The 24,471-nt window shown below is 50.5% G+C and overlaps 1 protein-coding gene across 2 annotated transcripts in view; it reads left to right on the top strand.

The window, feature by feature from the left end:
* The window catches only part of VPS53 (VPS53 subunit of GARP complex), a 48,448-nt gene extending 30,389 nt beyond the window's left edge, over nt 1-18,059 (top strand). For both annotated transcript variants that reach the window (XM_015889998.3, XM_007439059.4), the window contains exons 14-22: nt 1,545-1,787; nt 2,998-3,148; nt 4,771-4,853; nt 6,812-6,890; nt 8,469-8,617; nt 9,099-9,168; nt 12,233-12,370; nt 14,470-14,574; nt 15,384-18,059. In XM_015889998.3, coding sequence (XP_015745484.1) covers nt 1,545-1,787; nt 2,998-3,148; nt 4,771-4,853; nt 6,812-6,890; nt 8,469-8,617; nt 9,099-9,168; nt 12,233-12,370; nt 14,470-14,574; nt 15,384-15,554 — 1,189 coding nt within the window. In that variant the 3' untranslated portion in view covers nt 15,555-18,059. The remainder of the gene's footprint in view (nt 1-1,544; nt 1,788-2,997; nt 3,149-4,770; nt 4,854-6,811; nt 6,891-8,468; nt 8,618-9,098; nt 9,169-12,232; nt 12,371-14,469; nt 14,575-15,383) is intronic.
* Nucleotides 18,060-24,471: the final 6,412 nt, after the last annotated feature.

Here is a 24,471-nt window from a genome sequence, read left to right as displayed (position 1 = left end):
GCTGATTAAAAAAATTACCAAACCTACGCTTTGCGCATTCAAGAAGAATTCACAAAATAGTGTGTCAGTTCTCTGAGCATTTCTGCTTCCACTGAAATAAAATGGATTTATTTTATTTTTTATTTTTGAATGCGTAAACCAGTGTTGCTCAACCTTGGCTGTTTTAAGATGTGTGGACTTCAACTCCCAGAATTCCCCAGCCCGCCATGCTAGTGCAATAGCAAATGACAATAACTGAACTGTAACACATAATTACAGGAAAAGATTACCATTAACTTAATATTCCTAGCACTGGGAGCTCCATAGCGCTCAACGTCCAAAGGCCTTCCACAGATGCTGAGTTTTTAAGAGCTTCTACAAGATTAGGAGATAGATGGAGCTTTTCTAGGGTCTTTGAAAGCATCTGATGCTCGCTGGCCTCTCTAAAGCCTTCACTTGATTGAACTGAGAAAATCACAGGTGGCAAAGCTTTTGCAAGCGCTAAAATACCCTCTTTTCTTCTTCAGTTACTTCTCCTCCCTTCTGCTCTGATGTTAAATGTTCTGCTGCTCCTCAGTTTTCGTGCAACCTGGATGGGGAGCAACAACTTTGGCTCAGCCCTAGGAAGACTGGGTGGCTTTGGGTTTTAGGAGCCCCCTGCTTCTGGGGACCTTCCACCTCTTGCTCTGGGTGGGGTTGCCCTGCCCCAGACAGATCCCGTGCACAGTTTGGGGATCCTGCTGGACTCGTGGCTCCTGCTTGAAGGGCAGGTGCTAGCCGTGGCCAGAAGGGCCTTTGCACAGCTTAGTGTTGTGCGCCAGTTGCGGACCAGGAGTCCCAGCTCACGGTCACTCACGCCTTAGTCACCTCCCGCTTGGATTACTGCAATGTGCTGTACGTGGGGCTGCCCTTGAAGACCATCTGGAAGCTTCAGCTGGTGCAAAATGCAGCAATACGGGCAGTTGTGGATGGTGGTCACTCAGCATATGTGACGCCTCTGCTCCGGTTGCCGGTGTGTCTCCAGGTGCAATTCAGGGTGCTGGTGGTTACCTTTAAAGCCCTGCAGGGCTTGGAGCCAGGCTCCCTATGGGACCCTCTCTCCCCTGTGGCGTCTCCCTGTCCTGTGAGATCCAGCAGGAGAGGCATGATCCAGGTCCCATTCACCAGCTATCTGGGGGGCCCAGGAAGAGAAACTTTTCGGCCATGGCACCCACCCTTTGGAACATCTTCCCCTCAGAGCTGGGACTTGCCCCAACCCTGCCGGCCTTTCGCATGGCATTGAAAACCTGGTTTTGCCATCAAGCCCGGGGCCCTGATAGGATGGGTGAACCCGTTTCTTGGCCTTGATTGTGCTAACGGAGTCTTCTCGGCCGCTATGTTATTTTATGTTATTTCTGTGGTTTTTAAATTTGATTTCTTTTTTATTATGATGTTTTTATTCTTTTTTTTTTTTAACTGTTAGTAGCCACCCAGAGTCATGCCTATGATCAGCCATATAAATGTATTCAATCAATCAATCAATCAATCAATCGTGTTGCTGTCCTTTGGTTCTCATTGGACTTCAGAAACCTTGGAGAGCTGATTGACCGGTTCGTGGGGGATTTCAAAGCCCAGGGACCCCCCAAGCCGAACGTGGATGAGGGCGGGGCCGTTTTGCCCAGCTGCGCCGACCTCTTCGTCTACTACAAGAAATGCATGGTCCAGTGTTCACAGCTGAGCACCGGGGAGCCCATGATTGCCCTGACCACCATCTTCCAGAAATATCTGCGAGAATACGCCTGGAAGATCCTCTCGGGAAATTTACCCAAGTGAGTGTCTAGCCCCCTCGGGTGATAAGCCACCTTCTTACCTGATTTTTTCTAAGCCCTGGAGCTTGTAGGGAGCTTTGCAAAGCCCACCGGCATTCTCTGCCAAGGAGAAGATGGGAAACCTTTACTCTGATGTTCCCCAGCCTGCAAGCCTTCCAGGTGTATGGATTTCAGCTTCTGCAATTCTCAGCAGTACAGACCGGGGGATTCTGGGTGTTGAAGTCCAGTGTGGTGAAGGCGTTAGACTGGCCCTGGGGAGATCCAGGTTTAAGTCCACCCTCCACCATGGAAACTCTCTGGCTGACTCTGGGCCAGTCCCTTGCAAGCCTAACCGCAGGGTTGTTGTTATTGAAGAAAATAGGAGGGGGGAGCTCTGTATACACTGCCTTGAAGGAAAGGCACAATGTATATTAAGAGAGCCAGTGTGGTGCCTTGGTGAAGGTGCTGGACTAGGAGTGGGGAGACCTGGGTTCTGGTCTTCCCCAGCCACAGAGGGTCCCTGGGGGACTTTGGACCAGGAACACACTCTCGTCCAGCCTACCTCACAGGGTAGGCCACCTTGACTTCCTGGAGGAAAGGCAGATGTAACTCTAACAAATAAATAATCAAGAAATCCATACATCTGGAGAATGCTTCGTTTGGAAAAGGCTGTTATCAGCTTGAGACCCTCTATGAAAACTGCAGACAGACATCATGTTTCACGGTACGTTTATTTTTGAGATCCTGAGGTCCACCAAACATCTCTAGATGAAGATCATTGGCCCGTTGGTTACTTGCAATTCTCTTTCAGAGGATCTCGGCTTCTGTCCTACTTGTTGTATTCTGGGGTTCATCACTCCTTCCTGTCTCACATAATATCCACCTGGCCAATTTTCTTTTGCAGGGTTGGCATGCTCCGGATTCCTTCAATTCAACAATGCTATCTTTCAGGACCCCAGAAGCGCGCCTTCTCTGTTGCAGCGCCTCTGTTGCAGTGAGGTTCCCCCCGAGATCCAGATGGCCCCCATTTGCTGTTCAGAAGAGCCACAAAAACCTGGCTCTTCACCCAGGCCTTCGGCGAGGGACACTCCTCCTTTCATTGCACTGGCCATCTTTGATTGATTGTATTGTAATTTCTTTGATGGCTGTGAGCCGCCCACAGTCATGAGGAGTCGGGCGGCATGCAACTTTAATAAATAATAATAATTATTATTATTTCCAACCTCACCAGGACCACAAGCACCAGCAGCAGCGGCCTGACCATCACCAGCTTGCTGAAGGAGAAGGATGGTTCCGAGGTGGCCAAATTCACGCTGGAAGAACTCTGCCTGATCTGCAGCATTCTGAGCACAGCCGAGTACTGCTTGGCGACCACCCAGCAAGTAAGGGCCCTGCAGCCTTCCTTGCAGGCAGATCCCCTGGGGCTTGGTGACATGCCAGTTCTGACTCTCAGTGGGGAAACGTGCTTCGGGGGTGGAACCACAACTTTGCAGACCCCATTTCAAACCCTGGTGTTTACGTTAGGTAGCCGAGGGGGAGAGGCTTCTGCCTGAAATCCTGGGTCACAGCTGTTCAGGATTGCAGGGCCAGGCAGTTGGGTGGTCTGACTTTTTTCCAGGCCCCGCAAAAGAAAACCACCAAGCTTCTAGCACTCATGACTCTCAGCAAATGAAAGAACCCTGGCTCTTCAGCCGGGATGCTCAAAAGTCGAGGGAGGGCAGGTGCAAATTTCTGAGGGTATTTTAATGTGGATTCAGGGTCAGGAGGGGGTGTCTGTTTCCCAGTTTTCAGTTTGCATTTTTCATATTGTTTTATACGGGTAGCCCCAGTTTATACAGTTTAAGAATGAGTTCAGTTTCCAAGGTCTGTCCTTAAGTCAAATTTGTATGTCAGCTGGAACAGTAGTGTTGTATAATACTGTATAAGTAGTATTGTATAATTAATTCAAACCATTGTGTATGGGTAATCCTCACTTAATGACCATTCATTTAGCGACTGTCCAAAGTTACAGCGGTGCTGAACAAAGGGACTTATGACTGGTCCTTGCACTTACGACTGTCACAACGCCCTCGCGGTCACATGATTACGATCCGAGTGCTTGGCAATCAGCTCGCACTTACGATAGCTGCAGCATCCCAGGGTCACATGATCGCCATTTGCAACCTTCCCAGCTGGCTCCTGACAAGCAAACTCAATGAGGAACTGTGCAATTCACTTAACGACCACATCATTTGCTTAACTGCCAACACAAAAAGTGATGTAAAATCAAGTGTCACATGATGCCTCGTTTAACAACCGCCCCACTTAACGAATTTCCCAGTCTTTATTGTGGTTGTTAAGTGAGGACTACCTGTATTTAACTCAAATTTTGCTACAATAGGCTTGGTTCTTAACTATGGGTTGTCTGCAGATTGGGCATTCTTAACCTGGAGGTTACATACTGAAAATCAGCAAGGACACAGATACTTGCCTTTCTGCTGTTCTTCTAGCTAGCAATGCAGGGGAGGGGACCACGTGAAAGAGGATGTGATGGAGGACGTGCGTGAGGAGATTCAAGGCCATGGGGAGAAGCATCTCCTCAGCCCACAGACTGAGCGTGTGAAAGCAAAGAGGATGAGACTGGCACCACCCTAAGGAATTCGTAGTGTTTAGTTGCAGTCTTTGGGAGTTAGAGTTAGTCTGGCGAGATTCTGTCTAGCAGGTGCAAGCTAATAAAGTAACTGAGCAATCCCAGAACCGTCTCATGGAGTTTCTTGGGCTGAACCCGACAGAGGAGCTCGTTTCCCTTGTGGTATCTCTCTCATCCCCAACTCAATAGGAGCTTTGTTTAGGGCAGTGTTTCTCAACCTCTGCAACTTGCCTGGGGAATTCTGGGAGTTGAAGTCCACACCTCTTAAAGTTGCAGAGGTTGAGAAACACTGATTTAGGGACTGGAGCACTGGAATAGTTGAACGTTATGGGGAAAGGCTGCATTTGGGTGATGTTCTCTCCTCTGTTCCCCCAGCTTGAAGAAAAGCTCAAAGAGAAAGTGGATGCCAGCTTGGTCGAAAGAATCACACTGATGGGAGAGATGGATACTTTCAGCACGTATGTCCCCAGCGCCAAGACACATCTCGTTCGCTGTTTGCTCGGGCCTCCTTGCTTTACTTTTCTCCACCAGGCAAAGCGGGGCTTGGGCCCTCCACCGGAGTCTGATGTCAGGGAATAGTTTGCGACAACCCTGCCAAAGTCCTGATGGTTTCCCGCGGCATGGAGGCTGGTTTTAGTTGGGGATGACACCCGCCCCCCGCATTGGCAGGCCCACACGTTGGCCCTTGGCTGCCTCCCCCCTGAGATCTCCAGCGGTGGTGGCCAAATTGTAATGTTTGCCAATGAGAGCAGTGGGAAACAATTACACTCATATAACGTGAAGCAAAACCGCTTCAACTTGCCTCCCGGTGTCTTTGTGGATCCCGGGGTGTCAATATTATTTATTGGTTATTTTATTTATTTCACTGTTTGCGTAGCCTGCTCAAGGAAAGGTAGTTGGGTGTAGCCATTACAGCAATGAAGAGCCATTAGAGTAGAGCCATTAGAGCAGTGTTTCTCAACCTTGGCCGCTTTAAGAGGTGTGGACTTCAACTCCCAGAATTCCCCAGCCAGCATGGCTGGCTGGGGAATTCTGGGAGTTGAAGTCCACACCTCTTAAAGCAGCCAAGGTTGAGAAACACTGCATTAGAGGCACCAGACTAGATACCAGGAGGCCGTGAGTTCTAGTCCTGCCAGCAGAGTGACCTTGGGCCAGTCCCTCCCTCTTAGCCCCAGGAAGAAGGCAAGGGCAAACCAGTTCCAAACACGGTGCCAAGAAAACCTCAGGAACTTGCCCACGTAGTCACCAAGAGTCGAGACTGACTTGAAGGGACAAAACAAAAGGCTGCCCCAGTCTAGAGTCTCTGAATGGGTTACAAGACATTAAAAAGAACGTTTTGCCACTGTCTTCTTGGGAATCTTTTTTTTTTTTTTAACTTTCCAGTCGAGGCTGCTGGCCCAGGATTTCCTGCTGGTCTCCCATCCATGTATTAACCGGGCCTGGATCTGCTTTGCTCCTCTGGATCTGTGTCAGATTTAGCCCACGACGAGTGCAATTGTGTTAATGCTTGCTTTTATTTGGTTTAAAAGTAGCCGAAATGAAAGTGACCTGGTTCTAGCTTGTTTCTCCATTTTGGAGAACAGATCCCAGTGCTGCTCAAGCCTTACGTGGGTGGAAAAGATTCTGAAAAAGTGCAGTGGGGGCTTAGCACGCAGACCGACGGTTCCCCCTGGAAGTGTTGAACCTGGCAATTAATGACTGAATTAAAGGGTCTGTAATTACCAAGTTTATCTTAAGGGGGAAGGAGAAAACAAGAGGGTCTCAGGACAGCTGTATCTAAACCAGGCTCTTCCAGAGGCGTCAGAGAAAGAAGTCCCATCTTCTGGAGCCAGCTGTTTGGAGAGAGATGGGAAATGTTTGGGAAGACATTGGGAAGACAGTTTGGGAAGGTCCAAGCTGGTGTGCCCAGGAACAGGACCCTCCAAAAATTAAGGTGCTAGAGAGGGAGAAAGGGAGAAGGAATAAAGGAGGTAAACACCCTTTAATGATGTTATGTTCCCCCATGGTCCAGTTCAACCTGGTTGGAGCTGGATAAAGTCCTCCTCTGCAGTAGAAAGCTAGCATATCAGGGAGACAAGACTGAACAGTTTTCTCCAGCTTGCTGGTTTTCTGTATGCAGGGATTTTTGGTAAATATTTGCACTCAGCAATACAAACCCCATCTTTTTCTTTTTCTTTCTTTTTTTGCCTGAAGTGGTAGAAGCCTGGATGTGGTTTGTCCATTCAGTGGGGATTAAGCCATTGTAGGAAGAGAAAGCCCTCCTTTTATTCTAACTTTCCTGGTGGTTTACCTTTTTCCCAGGCTGCAAATTAGAAGTAAATAATAACACCTGATAACCCTAAGAGTAAGGCTCAGTCTTCTGAGACTAGCACCTGTTTCAAAAATAAAATTATGTCTTTTTTTCTCTCTTTTTCAGAGTGATTTCCAGTAGCATCCAGCTTCTGGTACAGGACTTGGATGGAGCCTGTGATCCAGCCCTCACCGCCATGAGCAAAGTAAAGTCTTCAGGGAATTTGAGGAGGATTTGAGGGTCTTTAGTCAACCCCTCCCTGCTCTGTGCAGGAATTTTACACGTTCTGCACCCCTGGATGAACATTTCTTCCTATCTGGAGGCTTCTCCTCCGTATCAGTTGAAATCTGTGACCTTATTCATTATTTTGGAAATAATTCTCCCTCATATTATCTCTTGGGGATTTTTTTCCGCCTAGAAAAAGCGAAGTCTTCTGTTTGGGGCTGGGGGAGAAATGCTCGGTTCCTTTCTTGCTCCAAACCCCTCCCCCCGTGGGACTGGCACAGTGGCTGAGAGAACTTGAAACTCGTGATTGGGTTTTTGAGGTGGAGGCGGCTTAAAAAAAAGAAGACGGTTGCCACGTTCAACCCAGCAAAAGGCAATTTGAAAAGGGTGTAACATTTGCTAGATTGACGCTGATCCCCAAAGCGATTGTTGTTGTGCCTGGGAGTTTTAAAACTCTTTTTTTGGGGGGGGGGTTGTTTGCAGAATGGAAGGGAAGGAAGTAGGGCAGGCCTTCAGTGAACTGAGCTTGGTTTTGTAAAGTTTTAGTTTCATAGTAGTTTCTGATTCGTACTTTTTTCCTCCTTTCCCCTGCCCTGTTCTTAAATGCCCCCTTCCATTGCTTTGGCAGAGAGGGTGGGTTGTCAACACATCCCTCCTCCCTTGGCAAATACGGGGAGAAGTGGCAAAACACACAAGCCTTGGTGTGGGTGTGTAGAATAGACTCCACGCGTTTCTAGCCAGGCCTCTTCTTTCCTCATTCTTTCATTGCCGCTGGGTGTCCTGCATAGGTGGGTGCGAGCGTGCACGTATTTGGAAGCGCATGGGGTGAAAACATGATTCATGCAGAATACATACTTTAAGATAAGATTTTATTTTATTTGCTTTTCCCAGCCTGGCTCTTTCACCTTGTTTTCTTCTGCACGTAATGGTTGATATCTCACCCTCCCGTAAGGTTGCCAGGGCAGTTTAATTTCTAAGGGGAATCAAGCACGTTTCAGATGCGGGGAATTCGCTTGCAGCAAGATCCAAATCCAGTGTGTTAGTGGAGATCTGGTAACAGTGGCAAAACTTTTCCACTGTTGTGGAATTAGGAAGTAAGGAGGTTGAGGTGAAGCTTTTGGCTTCCCTAAGAAGTTTATGCTCCCTCCCACCTCGCCTCAACTCCTCACAGAGTTGCTGTGAATCTGTTTAGCACGGAGAAGCAAGGGAACCCTGTGTGCTTCTCAAACCTGTTGGAAGAAGGATTTAAAATAATAATAATAATAATTGCAAAAGGGAGCTTTCCTTGGAACAGCTTCCATCCTGCAATGATACCTTTAGCACCATCAGACAACCGCGTCTGCCTATTCCGGTCCTTGGGAAAGACGCAATGGGTGGATAAAAATGCCAAATGCAGTCTGAACATCTGGTTGACTGTGCGACCAGCCATAATAATCATCTATCCTCCAGATGCTGCAACCTGGGGAGGCATACAGTAATTCTCCAACTGCCCAGGCTTATGTTGGGCTGAAATGTGTCTCCTTTTTTCTCTTCTTGCAATTCTTATGGACCTCGGCAGATGCAGTGGCAAAATGTGGAGCACGTCGGGGATCAGAGTCCCTACGTCACCTCGGTCATCTTGCACATTAAGCAGAACGTTCCCATCATCCGTGACAACCTGGCCTCCACCCGAAAGTATTTCACCCAGTTCTGCATCAAGTTTGCTAAGTGAGTCCCTTGCTCGGGCTACCGCTTGGGGAACAGGCATCTTGGCCCAGCGGGGAGAGGGGAGTTCCTTCTGAATAGAGGAATTATTCTTGGCACGATGGTTCAAATGGGATTCATGTCCTTCCCACTTGGAAAAGACCCTTAGGAGGGGTCTCGCAACTTCTCCCCTCATCCGAGGAAATTTAGAAGTCCATTTAAAAACAACTCATTAACAGCGCAGTTCAAATGCCTCCGATGAGAACAATGCTGTTGACAGATTAAGCAGGTACATTGGCCAGTGTAAATTGTGGGAATGTGCTTCAATGTCTACAGCAGCATTTCTCAACCTTAGCAACTTTAAGATGTGTGGACTTCAACTCCCCAAATTCCCCAGGCAGCATCTTAATGTTGCTGAGGTTCAGAAACGTTGGGTTAGAGAAATCTTTCTTCTTTAGGTTGATGGAGAACGGGCAGTCTTAATTTCTTCCCCTCTTTCCCACAGCTGTTTCATCCCCAAGTTTATTAACCACCTTTTCAAGTGCAAGCCGATCAGCATGGTGGGGGCCGAACAGGTGAGAATCCAAGTTTAAATTCGGGGAAGGGGTTCTTGGCAAGCAGCTGGGGGTGGGGGGTGCTCAGGAGAGCTGGCTTGATCAGAACGCAGCATCGTTTGGGTTTACCACAGTCTTTTTAGACCCCCTGAGCAGTTCGTTGATACCACTGAAAATCACAGTAGCATCATGTGTGGGTTTCATTAGAGAGTTCCAGATGCAGTAGGACGAATTCATATGAATGAACTGAAACCGCTAAGCACCAGCCTGGCCCCAGAGTGACTGCCCAAGTTGGTGCCAGGTGGAGCTTATGAGGAATGTCTCATGTAGCACAGCCAAAATACATTGAAGGAATGTGATTCGTTCAGGGAACAGCAGGACGCCTCTGAGAAATTGCAAAAACTGACCGCTAGACTGATGCTCAGATGTAGAATCCACGCCTTGCTTCGGTTCTTACTTTTTAAAATAGTGCCTCCTCTCCTGTGATTTCATCTCCTCCCTTTTTAAAACACAACCATCTCCTCTCTTGCCGGTCGCAGCCCCGTTGGCTTTTGTTGGTGGATCCTGAGGTGATACAAGGTGGAAGGGTTGAGCTTCTGGGCCCCCTTGCTCTGCCCCATGGAGATTTTGCCAACCTCATCGTTGGTCTTTGTTGTTTCAACTCTTTTCTCTAAATGTAATCAGCCTTAAAAAGGCAGGCAGGCAGGCAGGCAGGCAGGCAGGCAGGCAGGCGAAATAAAAAGGAGGAAAGGAAGGAGGAAAAGGAAGGAAAGGACTGGACCTGCTTTTCCCTCTTGTGGGATTTGTGGGCAGCTGTGGGATTTTGGCTGTCAAGTGTTTCCTGTGGCAACCAAAATGACACCCCAGCAGAGATGGCCGTACCAGCTGGCTCAGTTAAGAAGGAGGTCTGCAGTGCTCTGCAAAGAGCTGGGCTGAAGAGGTCAGCCCCGTATTCTCCATTTGTGCAGCTGAAAAGAGCAGGAGCTGCTCAAAGACAGGCTAAATTGGGGGGTGGGGGGGACAACGGACTCTGTGTAGTCCTTTGACATGGGCCAGGTCGAGAAACAGGCTCTACAGGAGTTGAGGAGCGCTCCTTTCCTGCTGTAGGGTGTGATAACAGAATCTTGAAAGCCTGTCCAGGTTTATCGCCATCCTCCTCTTCTACTAAGGCAAATAAGGCAGGGTTATCTTGAGTTTCTTTCTCACGCTTCCTTCTGTCTCTGGACTCTAACTGCTTCTCCAAGTCTCTCCTTAACAGCTCTCTCCTACCTTCCCAAGGTTGCCTCTCAGTGCCTTTATACTCTGGGCCACTCGTCTTAGCCAGTCAAGGCCCCTGAGCCCCACCGTCCATCCAGCTAGCCCGCTCGTCTGCTCTTCTGGTCCACCGAACCAGAGGCCGATCCAGATTTGGGGTCTCCCACGCTTCTCATCCAAGAACAGCACCTGTTGGGGCCTGTCAGCCCTTAGGTTTCCACCCTCCACACGCAAGCGTGCACCTGTCTCTGTGGCCTTCGTGCAAGATACAACTATGGCGGGCCGGGCGGTCAGCTGCCGATCAGAGTAGCAGCTGTTCCTGTGTGAATTGAGTAGGGGGGCGGCAGGTCTCCTGCACGAGGAACCAGGCTTGGGGTGCAGGCCTCCCCTGTGGGGTGGCCTGGGGGAGGAGACTGTGAACCCCACGCAGTGGGAAACGCCCTGCCATTTTTCTGCCTCCAGTTCCAACGTCTTCTGCTCCCTGTTTGTTGAGGAGGGAGCTCTGTTTCCACTGCGGTAGAGAATCAGAGTCAGAGTGGAGGTTTTGCTGGGTGTTTCCTGCCTCTCGGAGGGCTTTAAATGGCCCCCACCTGCTTTGCTTGCAGGAAACAGCCTTCGTGACTTCTTCCCCCATCCTGAAACGCTTTAGGCAAGACCCTTCCACGTTTCCTCTCTGTAGGCTCCTATTTTCGAAAGTGGTTTTGAAGCTTGCTGGACTGAGGCTTCCTCTCTTTGGGGACGTGGGTTGAAATCCCACCTCTGCCCTTGCTTTGTCCCAGGGCGCGTACGGGAGTTTGAGGGGGATTTGATAGAAAGAGGGAGCGTCCCATCGCATCCAGTCTTTCCTTATTTTATTTAACCTAAGAGGCAGAGAAAAGCAGTTTCAGTTTCCCAGTGCTAACAAAGTCAGTGATTTATAATCTTTTAATTGTTTTACAGCTCACGTTGATCTGTCTGCACCCACGCCCACACACACCCAGCGCGGCGGCCTAGAAGTACAGGAGACAAACATTCCCCCCCCCCCGCGTTCCAACTTTTAACTCAAAGTCATTCTAAGCATGGATATCTTAGCAATATTTGTTTGACAGCCATAGTGCTTTTATAAAATGATTGTCACTTGATCTGTCATAACCCTTGTGAACGTGGCTTTCCTGTGAATCGTGTCTTCCAAACCTACGTTCCTCAACCTCGTGGGGAACGGGACCCCGAAACCCCAAAGGAAAACCTACAATCTTGCAATTTCCTGCTTGTCTTCTTCCCTCCCTTTTGCCTTTGAGGTGAAACGTTAGAATAACAATACAAAATATATACATATATATTCTCATCGACAAAAGTGCATCTTTGCAGCTACGCTCCCATAAACATAATCAGGCTTAGGGGGTTATGCAGGCCTTTCACTGACTTGAAACAATGAGTTATAATGCATCCAAGTCAGTGAAAGACCTGCATAACATCCTGAGTTTGGTTAAAGTTGTCGAAGTTAACCGACTAACCAGGTAAACCCTGTTCCTGCAGAGGGTCTTGCAATTAAGTACTGCTTTTTCCAGTCTGTAAAACCTGGAGATCCCTTTCTAGGTGTGTCATTCTTGATAGTTCCTGGATGAAAACCTGGTTTATGTTAATTATAGATGTATACATGTTCAGTTGCATCACAGGGCCTTATTTCAAATATGTATCGTGTTCACGTTTGTTTAGTAATGTGACTGTTAAGTTGTGAAGATATGTTAATGGATTGGTTCTGTGCTGTATTTTTCTGAAGTGTATCATACCTTGGTATGATTGTAGGACACATTGTCGTCGTCATCATCATCATTCTTATTATCTGCTTCAGCTACTGCTGGACACGCACTCCCTGAAAATGGTCCTGCTAGATCTGCCATCCATCGGCTCGCAGGTGGTGAGGAAGGCGCCCGCCAGCTACACAAAGATCGTGGTCAAGGGCATGACGCGTGCCGAGATGATCCTCAAGGTACACCCCTTGCCGCTTCCGGGCCAGCTCGCTCTCTTTTAAAAGCTCCAAAGAACTCGGAAGAAGGGACTGGCTGCCTGCCTGCCTGCAGCCGCGTTGAAGGACCATGGCATGGTGGAGGTGCCAGGCCTGAAACGGGGAGACCCAAGTTCTAGTCCCTCGTAGCCCTGAAGGCTCCCTGGAGGACTTGGGGCCAGTCCCTCCCTCTCAGCCCCAGACCCAGGCTGTCCAGGGGGAAGTTGCTGGACCAGGAGACCCGGGTTCTGCTCCCCCCTCATCCACAGAAGCTCAGGAAGTGACGTTGAGCCGGCCACTTTCTTAGATCGGCACCTCAGAGCATTTTGGTTACGGGGAAAAATAGAAGGAGGGAGCCACGTTGAGCTCCTGCATGAAATGGAAGCTAGAAATCTACTGAATAATCATAAATAACTTGGGTCCAGCAAGTCTTCCTTAAATGTTGCTAGGGAAGAAGATGCTCTTGCACTTATGGGGCCGGTGTGAAAATCTGCGGGTCACTCCTTCCATTAGCACTGCCATACACTGCATCGGTTTCCTCCCGCCTGAAGCCCGCCAGTGGTGTTGGACCAACTCCCATCATCCCCTGCCACTCTCCCCCCCCCCCGCTTAAATCCCCCCAATGTCTCTAGGGCACCGAGTTGAAGAAAACCGGCATCTTGCCCAGAGTGCCTGTTGCAAACGCTTGCTGTGTGTGTCATTTTAGGAGGGGGAGATCTCTTCCCCCCCGCCTGCTTTCCACATTTTTTAAAAATTTTATGAAATGCCTAAGTCGCCCAACTCCATTACAACTCTGGGCGGTGTATAATATACAAGAGCTCAAGCAAATCTAGCCAGTTTAATGCGATCCACATGATTTGATGCCAGATTGGCTGGGAGTTCCCCTTTTCTTTCTTCCATGCTTGCAGCTAACGAGGGCGACGTTGAAGAGGCAGGCGCAGGGAGGGGGCACGGCCAGCCCGGTCTTGCATCCGTCTCTGCAGCTTCCTCTCTTCCCCTTCCTCTCAACCCCGACTGTCGCTCGCTTTTAAAGGCAAGGGACGGCAAGGCCTCATTCCCCAAATTCCATTCCCCGTTCCGGAGGTGAGGCGTTCGCCTTTTCCCTGGGTGGGTATTCCTTTGGCATTTCCAGTGAGATCATGGGGAAGGCTGGTGGCAGCTGCTTCATGCCTGGCGAGGATGCCATGGGTGGGGTCCGGCAGGGTTGTGGTGGATCGCAGCTTGCATTCCCCTGTTCTCCGAGGGCTTCTCGCATCCGGGGTTCTGCCTCGTGGCTCTGGGATGCCGAGATGCAGAAGCTCTTCCCTAAAAAGTCAGAAGGAGGCCGGTAGCGCCTTTTGGGAATCGGATGAGAACGTGGCGCGGGGCTCATCGCTGGAGAGCTGCAGAGGGAACCTGCCTTCCCACTTGGCTAGAATTCAGCCCTTGCAGCTCACGAAAGCTTCTGCCTTTTAATAAAACGTCTGAGTGGGAAAAGGCGCTACCAGACTCCTCCTGATTTTTGCAGAAACATTAGCTCCCTCCTCAGTAAGGTGAGCCCTGGATTAACAAAATAAGAACGAAATATAATTTAAATCCCACGCCTACCTGGCCATGTTGGGCATCAGAGGAAGTGAGTGGCAGGGTGTGAAAACTGCCTTTTCATCCAACGTGTTTGTCAGAAGAGGTGCTACCCTTCTCCTCCTGATTTTGGGCTACCACAGACCAAGTGTAGAGGGCAGCGGGAATAGCTTTGAAGGGCAGGAGGAAGTGCCACTCCAAAAACAACGGTCAGATAAAAGAGGACTGAGCCCGGGGCAGGAACATAACCTGAGAAAATATATCAGGCAAGGACCTCCCTAGTTCTCACAAAGATAGAGGGGGGAAGCGCATTCAGACTTGCAAGATTCTGTTACTATAACCTTTATAATAAAAGTAGTTTTAGCATGCATGATGTTGGTTTCCTAGTCTGGACTACCTCGAAGGGCTGACCCTATCCCGGCTCTCCCCCTCCAAGGGCCTCGTCCGTCTGACCGTTGGCTGTTTCTCTGTCCCTGCAGGTCGTGATGTCTGTCTGACCGTTGGCTGTTTCTCTGTCCCTGCAGGTCGTGATGGCCCCCCATGAGCCCGCTGTGGTGTTTGTGGACAACTACATCAAACTCCTGTCGGACTGCACCACCGATACTTTCCAGAAGATTCTGGAGATGAAGGTGAGCCGGGCGTGGTGGCCAGCGGGCAGTGAGGAAGACCGGGGCTATTCCACTTGCTCTGGAGCATAGAAGAATTTGGGAGGACGGGTGCTGAGGGGGCTGGCTTGCCCAGGGCGAGTTTGGTTCCACCCCACGCACGTCTTGCTAAAAAGAAGGCCAGTCAGTCTACCCAGGTTTGCCCTAATCCACTTTCTTTTAGATTCCACATAACTCAGCTTTCCCAACACCCCTCTAAGGATCTTGCCGGCTTTGCATTACTACAGCTCCTGTCAGGCCTAGCCCAAGGAACTCCAAGAGACAATGCAAATTTGGTTCAGCTATGTTTATTAGCTACAACCTTTAACAAGAATCTTCCCAGACTGAAACCCCAGCTCCCAAGCCAGCCAGCCACAACAGCGTGAATTCCTCAGGGAGGTGCCAGTCTCATCCTGTTGTAGCTCCCACGCTCCTCCGGCGAGCTAAGAAAATGTTTCTCTCTCTGAGCCTGGCCTTCATAATTCCATTCCATCACATCTCCCAAACTTCCCAGCCAGGTGGCCTTCCTGACACATCTGGAGGTGTATCTTCCAGATGCTCTGGAGGCCGCTCTTCCAGATGCTTCCAGATGCTCTGCAGGGGGGCAGCCCATCCTTAGCAGGATCCCTGTTACCACTTTCTCTCCGTACGGCCTTCTCCATAAACCCCACACGGAATAATAAGGCAAAGCACTGGGGCCCTGCCAGGCCCATCCGAGGGCGAGATCTGAGGCCCGCCGTGGGTGCCGAGTCGCATGGCCATCTTCTTTCCTCCCTCCCCCCGTGTCCCCACAGGGTCTCAAGCGAAGCGAGCAAAGTAGCATGTTGGATTTATTCCGTCAGAGGCTCCCGGCTCTTCCCTCGGGGGCGGAGAGTGGCGGCTGTGTCTCGCTGACGGCCCCCACGCCCGAGCAGGAGTCGTCGCGCATCCGCAAACTGGAAAAGCTGATCAAGAAGAGACTCTAGCCGGTCCCCCGCCGGCTTCTTCTGCAGCTTCTGAAGGCATCGTGGTCCAAGCTTAGGGCGGGCTCCGGGCGTTCTGCCTTTGGGTCCGCACTGTCCCCTGTGGAGAGCGTTCTGGAGAGCAGAAATCGGCGACAAGCTGTCTCTGGGTGCCCGGCGCCCTGTAGATTGTACGGTGGACCTCCCTAACGAATTTAAGCGTGCCCCAAATCCCAGGACTATTCTGACCTGTTGCAGGATGTTGGTATTCTCCAGAGCAGGGTTTCTCAACCATGGCGACTTTACGATGGGTGGACTTCAACTCCCAGAATTCCCCAGCCACCCATCTTAAAGTCGCCACGGTTGAGAAACCCTGCTCCAGAGACTTAGGGGTGTCCTCAACAGAAGTGTCAGAGATGGGATCCCTAGAATTTTGCAAGGGCTTATTTTATTTTTAAGGTGTAGCCCCGTAGGACTGCCGACCTCTGCCTGTGCACATCTGGAATCTCCTTTTGTGACAGGCTAATCTTTCTGAACACAGTTTTCTTTCCAAGAGCAGAGGGGTGTTTGAACACGCCAGACTCCTCAGCCCAGAAAGAACGCTGCCCGGCCTAGATTTCAGTCATTCTTTGATGGCCCCGTCCCCTTCTTCATCTGACTCCCACTCCTTCCTCTTTCCCTTGGTACCCAATGGGTGTTTCCTCTCCTAGCTGTTTTCCGGCGTATGACTCCCTGGTGTTTATGCCTGCTGTCAGCATCTTCATCACATAGACCGGTGTTTCTCAACCTTGGCTACTTTAAGCAGGGTGGACTTCAACTCCCAGAATTTCCCAGCCAGCCTGGCTGACTGGGGAATTCTGGGAGTTGAAGTCCACCCAGCTTAAAGTGGCCAAGGTTGAGAAACACTGACATAGGCAGTTTTTAACTAACTCCAAAGCTGGGCACTGGGGCAGAGTCAGTTTCAGGAACAGATGCTCGTCTCCGAAGCAGCTGGCACTTTTGTGGGAAGGCGTTTCCTTAGACGGGGCGGGCAGGCGCGAGAAGTCGACTGGAGGTTGTTTTTCATGAATTGGCCCACATCCCAAACTCCTTGAACCCACTCTAGAACTTAATTTCTTCTTCGGCTCCCTCTGCCCTCACGTCCCCAACTTCGGTGGGGCAGTTCTTGCCCCATGTCAGTTCCCCCTTGCTCGGGGGTGGGGGCAAAACAATTTATGGTACTTACGGCACTTACTGGCCAACTGGAACCAAGCAAAGATCCCTGCCGAGATTCATCCGGATCTCACCTACCTCGGAGTGGTCCAAGCAATAGAGCCTTCCCCCCCCCTCCATGTTTTCATAGCTCCTGCTTCTTGGCGGGGCAAAACATTCCTGATTTTTTTTAAAACCACGCGGGAGGCCCCTGTGTTTTGCAAAGTAAGCACAGAATGTGCACAGCCCTTCCCCTTCTCTTTCCGCGCTCCGTGTGTGTGTGTGTGTGTGTGTGTGTTTCAAAACTCTGCCTGCTGGTTCCTTTGCTGCTTCTGCCCTTCACTTGCCCGGAGTGAACTAAGCTTTTTTGCTTCCTAAGTTCCTGGATCTGGATCCTTTTTTTGAGTGACCTCTTCCTGCCTTCCTGCTCAGAGGGTCTGGATATGGAGTTGCGGGCGGGGGGGCATGTCTAAAGCGAGCCCTGCCAGCTGATTTCTTGCTTTTTCAGCTGATTTCTTGCGTTTTCTTTCTCCCTTCCAGAGAATGATGCTTTGGGAGCTGCGAGCCCTGCACTCCAAATACTTGGCGGGTATATCGCTCCACGCTAGCCCTTGGGAACCCAAAGGTAGCCTTCACTCCCCCAAAATCTGGGTCGCTCTGCGGCTGCGTCAGTTCAAACCCTGAAAGCTTAGAAGGGGCTTGCTTGTTCCTCCTTTGCAAACATTCTTGCGATCGCTGGAGTTTGCATGGTTTTTCAAAGGTGACCGGGTCTCCCCTTCCCCACATGGCCTTTGGAGATGGATCGCGTTGCCCTGGGTGGGCAATTCTGGGGATTCGCTCTTAATTTTCGGGGGCAAGAGTGAGCCCCGCAGACAGCCAGTTGCTGACCCCCACGCAGGCACCCTCAAAGCAAAAGGCGGCTCACATCGCCAGGAAGTGGGGCTGACGGCCATTCCATTGTCCCTTTGCCCCAGTTGGTTGCGATCCAGGGTGAGCGGTGTTTGCCCTCGATTGAGATCAGCTTGCACAAGGAAAGTCTAATCAGGGAAGGTGCACCCTGGACCTCCCAAGTTTTATAGACTTCCTGACAGCTGTGACAAAGGAACCTGCAGAGGAGGTCACTGCCCTGGGATCCCGTTCTTCCCACCACAACCATCAAACTGCAGACATGTTTCAAAAACAGGAAGGCTCTTTGCCCTCTTCAGAAACTCGCTGCCTTGTAAATAGTAAGGTCTGCTGTTTTCCTTCCTTCCTTCCTCCCTCCCTCCTCTTCCTTCCTCTTTCTTTTCCTCCCTCCCTCCTCCTTTCTTTTCCTTCCTTTTCTCCCTCTCTCTCCCTCTCCCTCCCTCCCTCCCTTCCTTAGCATTGATTTGAAAATGCTACCTAATTTGTCAGACCCAAATGATTCTGGATCATAATTAGGACTCTGATGTTGTACATTTTCTGTTAATAAAGCGGATCGTCCTGTGACTTGATGAGTTTGATTTCAGTTTGTTTTCTGAATGATTTTTCCATCAAAAAGGTGTTTCACTAGTTTTTGCAAGGTGACATTTAAGCAAGGTTAATCCGAGCAAAGCCAGTTTCTGCACATGCAGGTGAAAGAGAGAACCTGTGCCAATCAGTGATGTCCGTAGTACAAGAAAGTTAAATTTGGCAGGATTTATGCGTGCAGGAGAGGTGGCAGGATTTGGTGGTTAACTGTTAATGGTCATCTCTGTAACTTTACTTGCTAAGGGCCCAATTCAGCCTTCACACATTCCCAGGAAGAACCGGGAAAGCTGGTCGCCCAGACTGGTCAGCACCCTGGCAGATCCTCCGGGTGACTCGACGCACAGCAGCATTTTATGTTCTTTGTTGCATGTAGATGTGGCTGTTTTCATAGGACGGGGAATTTTTTCCAGAGAGCCTCCCAGTCATCTACTTGAGCAAGGCCTGAAGGCCTGAATGTTGCTTGGTGCCTCCATCGCTGGCAGTCCTCCATGACTCACCAGTCTAAGGACTTGAGTACAAATAAGCACGTGAAGGAAGCAAGAGCTGAAAACAGACCTGGTTCGCACCTGCTAAGCCTTACTTTGCCCTGCAACCAGGTTTTGCTGAATAAGCCACAATAGGCTGGGCCTGGCTAACCTGTTGAGCCACAGAGCATGGATTGCAGGCTAGGATGGTAAGCCACCAACAAACCACCTTTGGGTTTAGCACGGTGGGCAAATCTAGCCCACAGATTCCTGGGAAACATCTTGGAACTATGAGCAAACCATAATCACATGACTTGTCCAAAATGCTTCTAAGCAGAGGTGCCTGCCTGGGAGGTCGAAAAAGTCAAGATGGTGGCCAACAACTGCACAATTATAACCCCACCCCCTTTTTGGTATGTGTCACATACAAAGGGGCGGAGCTTTGGTGGTGTGGGCATAGGCACCATCTTGAATTTTTGCCCTCCCACATGGGCCCCTGCTAAGTTATAAGCCCACCATAGTCGATTGTTTTATTCATCAGGCTGAATCGCAAATGGCATATTATGAATTTGTATGACCTCTAAATTCAGCCATCCTCTGAGCCAGCTTTCTCCCAGACTTGTGTCGCCCAAAGGGATCGGTAGACCATGCCCATCATTCCCACCTCAGAGGTGTCGTGTAGAGGTTGATGGGCACTGGGGGCTTAAGCCACGCAAAGCTTCAAACAGCGCTGGAATAGATGAGGATAAGGGAATATCCGCGCTCCCAATATGGATGGTCTTCATGTTACAGCAAACTCGTTATAAATTCCGGCTTCTGCCAGCCCAAACAGCTGCTGGGGTTCTGGTCTCGAGAAGCACAAACAGGGATGGACATACACTCACACTCACACCCTCATTAACACAGCCACACACACTGGAAGGCCCTGCCCAGAGGCAGAATATGGGACATGGTTCATGCTCTGACCAGCTAACCTGGTGAGTAGAGGGAAAGGAATACCTGAAGGGGTGGGGCCAATAAAAGGGGCGGGGCTTGGGTGGCAAGGTTGTGGCCCCCCTTTTGCCTTGTTTGACCCCGTATCAGATACCTCTATAAAAGGCTCAGAGCTCCTCCTGGCTGCGTTCTGCTTCTCCAGGGCAGTTTAATCTAGCAGCTGCATTCCCAGGGTAAGCCCAGTTAATGCTAAGCTTGGTTAGTTAATAACTCCTCCTGGTATTTCGGAAACCCTTGAAGAGCTAGATGTTTCCTTGCATGTGGGGTCTGGAGGCTGGGCGAGCCTGTCCATGAAGCCTTTTTAGTACAACTCTTTGTTCTATGGGTTTCATTATCCAGTGTTTCTCAACCTCAGTCACTTGAAGGTGTGTGGACTTCAACTCCCAGAATTCCCCAGCCGGCTGGGGAATTCTGGGAGTTGAAGTCCACACATCTTCAAGTGACTGAGGTTGAGAAACACTGGATCAGATTGTCCTCCACTGCCATAATGTTCTTATTCTGTTCTTTTGGCATTTTTTCTATTTTGGTCTGTTGGTTTTTATTCTTATCGTGGTCTCTCAGGCGCCACTGGCGAGACGGGCGGCTGTAGCAATCCGTACGATCCATGAAAATAAATAAATAACCTTGGTTACTCCCCGGTGGAAGGTGTTGGGCAAACACAGGCCAATGGGTTCCTCCGTGACCCAGGTGAAGGTGTCCTGTGCCAATGGGCCACAAATTAATGCGCAATGGAGGCTGCGGGCCGGTTACTCAGAGTGGATTTTGCAAACTCCAGATGGGAGCTGCTCTGGGTGCAAATGATGGCTAAGCCTTGGGTTCCCTTGCCAGAGCTGGCCAGGATGGGGGACAGGGTGGAACGGGAGCACCCGTGTTCCCGCTGGTTTAGAGGTTTTGCAGACCCAGACACGGAAGGAGAAAAGCTCCCAATTTAGAGGGTGAGCGTTTGAGAGAAGCCCCCACCTGTTTATTTGAAGGCAGAGCGGGCCCTCCCATCTTTGGCCTCCTCCTTGCACCTGCCTTGTGCTTAGATATAACCCCCCCCCAAAGAAAACCCCACTAAATACCCAAAGGCTAAATCTGCCTGCACAGTCCTGCCCCCACTGCCCCCCGTTCGGCATCCATGGCTGCAAAACTGGTGTCATCCGAGGCCAGGCGACCCTCCCCAGCCGCAGAATGTGGAATTCCTGCCCGCGGCAGCTGGCCGGTCCCTGGAGGAGCACCTGGCCGTGAGCCGCAGACACCGCGGCTCTCTGCTCGCCCCGGTTTCCATTCCAGGAGGGGCAGGGTGGAAGGGGTCTGGCGGCCTGGCTCAGACACCAGGTGCGAGCTTGTTTTGGCCCCGCGCGGCCACTTCAAAGGGTGGCATTGTGCGCATGGAACTTCCCTATGTGGTGCCCTTCAGCTCGGGGGGGGGGGTCAGGCTGGAGCTAGCCTGAGAGATGCTGCGGGGGTCTTGATCGGAGGAGCACACATCCAGACACGCCGCATTTCTTTTGAAGTTCCTTCTTGCCTTCCCATCAATGAACAGGAAACCTGCTTCGCTCTTGTGTGCTATTTCCCAGGGAGGGGCAGGGAGTTCCAAGGGCCCCGATGGCCCCACGCGCAGGCTGATTTCCATCGGAGGTCGATAGCTACGCATTAGCCACACCGGGTTGCCTTCGGTTCTGTTTCTGAACCTCCAGGCTGAGCACAAATCGGAAGAAAGCGAGCAGAGCAGGGCTCGCGATGCCCAGCGGATGCCCAGCTATCTGGTGGCCAGGGTCAGGTTCCCCGCCCCATCTCATTTTCTTTTTGCATTGGGATCCTGGCGCAGAGACGTTGGGAAGCTGGCCCACTGCAGAGATGAAGGCGGAAAACGGGTGTCGGCGGAGTTGGGTCAAAGAAGTCAAGATGGTGGGCACAAGGGTGCATTTGAAACTCTGCTTGCTTTTTAGGCACGGTGCACGTAACACAGAGATGGGGCTTTGACCACACCGCCCCCATCCTGACTGTTTTGACCAAACCCAGGATACAGCCTTGCTGTATGCTGGATCTTCAAGATTGCCCAATGTCCCTTGGAAAATACGGGGGGGGGGGGAGGGCAGGATGGGGGCTACAGCCCCATGCTTTATTGGCAAGAGGAGGCCATGGGAAACTGAGGTGGCCAGGAGCCTCCTGGGGAGACATTTAGAGGAACGGCAGAGGCAATTCATGACATCAATCATGGAAGCCATTTTGTGAGAACGCCTACGGTGGGCTTTTCAAATTCCAAAGTGTGTCCAATGGTTGAAAAAGGCCATCTAATGTTTAGGCCAGTGTTTCTTAACCTTGGCCGCTTGGAGATGTGTGGACTTCAACTCCCAGAATTCCAGCAAGGCTGGCTGGGGAATTCTGGGAGTTGAAGTCCACACATCTTCAAGCGGCCAAGGTTGAGAAACACTGGTTTAGGCTGTTACTACAGTGGTAGCCCGTGACTAAATTTGGCCATTCTAAAAAAAGCTGAACCTCAGAGATGGTTAGTGCTTGGATGGGGGACCAACAGGAAATCAGATATAGACTCAACTGGGAAGAGTAAAGGAGGAGGAGGAGGAAGAGGAGGCAGAAGCACTTGATATCGTTGCCCCAAAAGTGGATAGTCCTATCCTAGCAGGGAGGAGCAGCTGCTTCAAGGGTGACTTTATTTAGTACCCACCCAGCCTACCATCTCATCCGATTGCCCAATTCTCCCTGTGTCTCCAAGGAATCCACCCAGGTTCTGAATGGGTGCTTCCAGCAGTCCCTGCCAGAATCACCTTTTTCCAGGGGTGGGGGTGGCAGCAAGCCAAGTTGAATAAAGGGGCGGCGGTCTTAGCCGGGCCTGCCAAACCCTGTCCGTTTCTGCTGACCCACACCTCTTGGAGAGTCACTTTATCTCACTGGGAAATGATTCAACCGTTCCTAGGAGCGTGGCTGCCGCTCCTGTGAGCACCGAGTTCCAATCCCATGACAGGCATCTTTGCTGGCTCGAGAGCGTTGATGAGGGCGAGGCGAAACGAACCCAGAGAGGTGTTCATCTCTGGAGAGACCCCTTTGTCTCTGATAGGAGCCATAAAGACTGAACACAGAAGAACTTGCCTCCGTGGGCAACCGGGAACCTGTTGCACTCAGGAGAGGCGCCTGCTCCTCCAAAGGTGGAGCGCGCGGCTTTTGTCCTCTTCAGACCCTCCCTTTGCCCTGGACACTCCGCTTTCAATCCCTCGAGGTGGAAGTTCTCCAGCCCCGTCAAAAATCACAAGCACAGGGCAGGGAAAATGGAAAGGAGAAAAGGAAAGAGAATAAAGTTCTTCAGGTATTTGACTATTGCGAACTCAAACCTGGGATCCTTATCAGATGTTTGGGCTGGGAGCAGCCCACTAACTGGAGATGTCAGGAACCGAACCCAGGACTTCTGGTCCCCAGAGTTGGATGCTGTTCCACTTCCTAGTGATGAAGATCACCTGCATTTAAAATTAAAACATTTTGTCCAGTTTGGGGCTCATGACAGTCATCTTCAGGAGCGGGGGAAATCTTGGCTGAGACCCCACGGATGGCATATTTGGCCACACAAAGCCGTTTCTGAGTGAAGGCTTCCCAGCCTTCAGAATTGACTTTGGGGGGTGCTGTGAATAGAAACCTCTCCTCCTTTGACACACTGTCTGTAAAGAGCTCAGGAACACGGATTAGAGCTGAGAGCCGGACCTCAGACAGCTGAAGCATGGCACCCTCACTCAAACAACCCCAACTTAAACAAAAAAGTAATTACCAAGTGCCTTTGACCTTTCAAAAACGCCTTTTCCACACTGATCTGCTGATGGACAGTTCTGTGATTCACTGAAAAAGTGCGAATTCCACGCAGCTCCCAGCTGGCTGGGTTAGGAAGCCTGTTTTCGATTTCGGTTATTTATGCTCGCAGATGGCTGCCCTCTGTGCCAAAGACTCTCCCGGAGGCCGAGCCTCTCTCAAGGCCTTCAAAAAGAAAATTTCCAGAGCAGACAGGCAAACAGAAAAAGAGAGCACGAAATGCTGTCTGATTAAGCTGGCAATAGGTCTTTGAGCTTTGGGACAGGGATCTTTCCTCGCCACGGAGAGATTCTAGTCCTCATGGTTCTGAACAAAGCCCTGCCTGACATAAGAACAAGCAAGGATGCTTCACCCCAAGCGGAGGCTATGGTTTCATCTAGACCGGGGATGCCAGACCTTTAGGGCTCGGTGTGTCAAAAATTTGGAAAATGCCTCACTTGACTCTGCTGGCGTGTCACCCCTCCACCAAACAAAAGAGAAACAATTCTTTACATATTCAGTTATTTAAAAAAAATACAGTCCAGTCATGTGTGGTGCTATGTATTATATAAAGAAATGTCAAATAATTACAAAAATGGAATACAAGTAAAACCAACTCAGTTCCTTTGGCAACTCAAACAGGGAGAATTGTGGTTGTCGGGTGTTGGTGAACGCTCATGGTGTGTCACCTTTGGCACGCGTGTCGTAGGTGTGCCATCCCTGATCTACACCCATCGTGATTAGGTGCGTTCAGCCCTCCTAAAGGATTTCAGAGAGGAGTCTTGCTAAGCCAGGCCTAAAGATGTTGCATGAGTCCAGCCTATTATTCCTATTATACGGGGAAAGATGGGGAAATCATTCCTATTATAAGGCGAAATCTGGCCGAATGGTCCTATTCTATGGGGAAATGCGGCCACACTGTTTTGAGGATGCGCCCTGAGGTGCAACTGCCGCCGGTCGTCCCCAGGGCGGCTCGGCCCGAGGAGGCGTTTGCCGGCGGGTCCAGGCGTCCTTCAGCCAAGCCC

Source organism: Python bivittatus, unplaced genomic scaffold, assembly GCF_059951505.1.
Source record: "Python bivittatus isolate LINGU-HERP-01145 unplaced genomic scaffold, Pbiv_v1 ctg000940_np1212, whole genome shotgun sequence".
Lineage (NCBI taxonomy): Eukaryota > Metazoa > Chordata > Lepidosauria > Squamata > Pythonidae > Python > Python bivittatus.
Note: the sequence above shows the minus strand (reverse complement) of the source record. Positions and strands in the feature narration are given on the sequence as shown.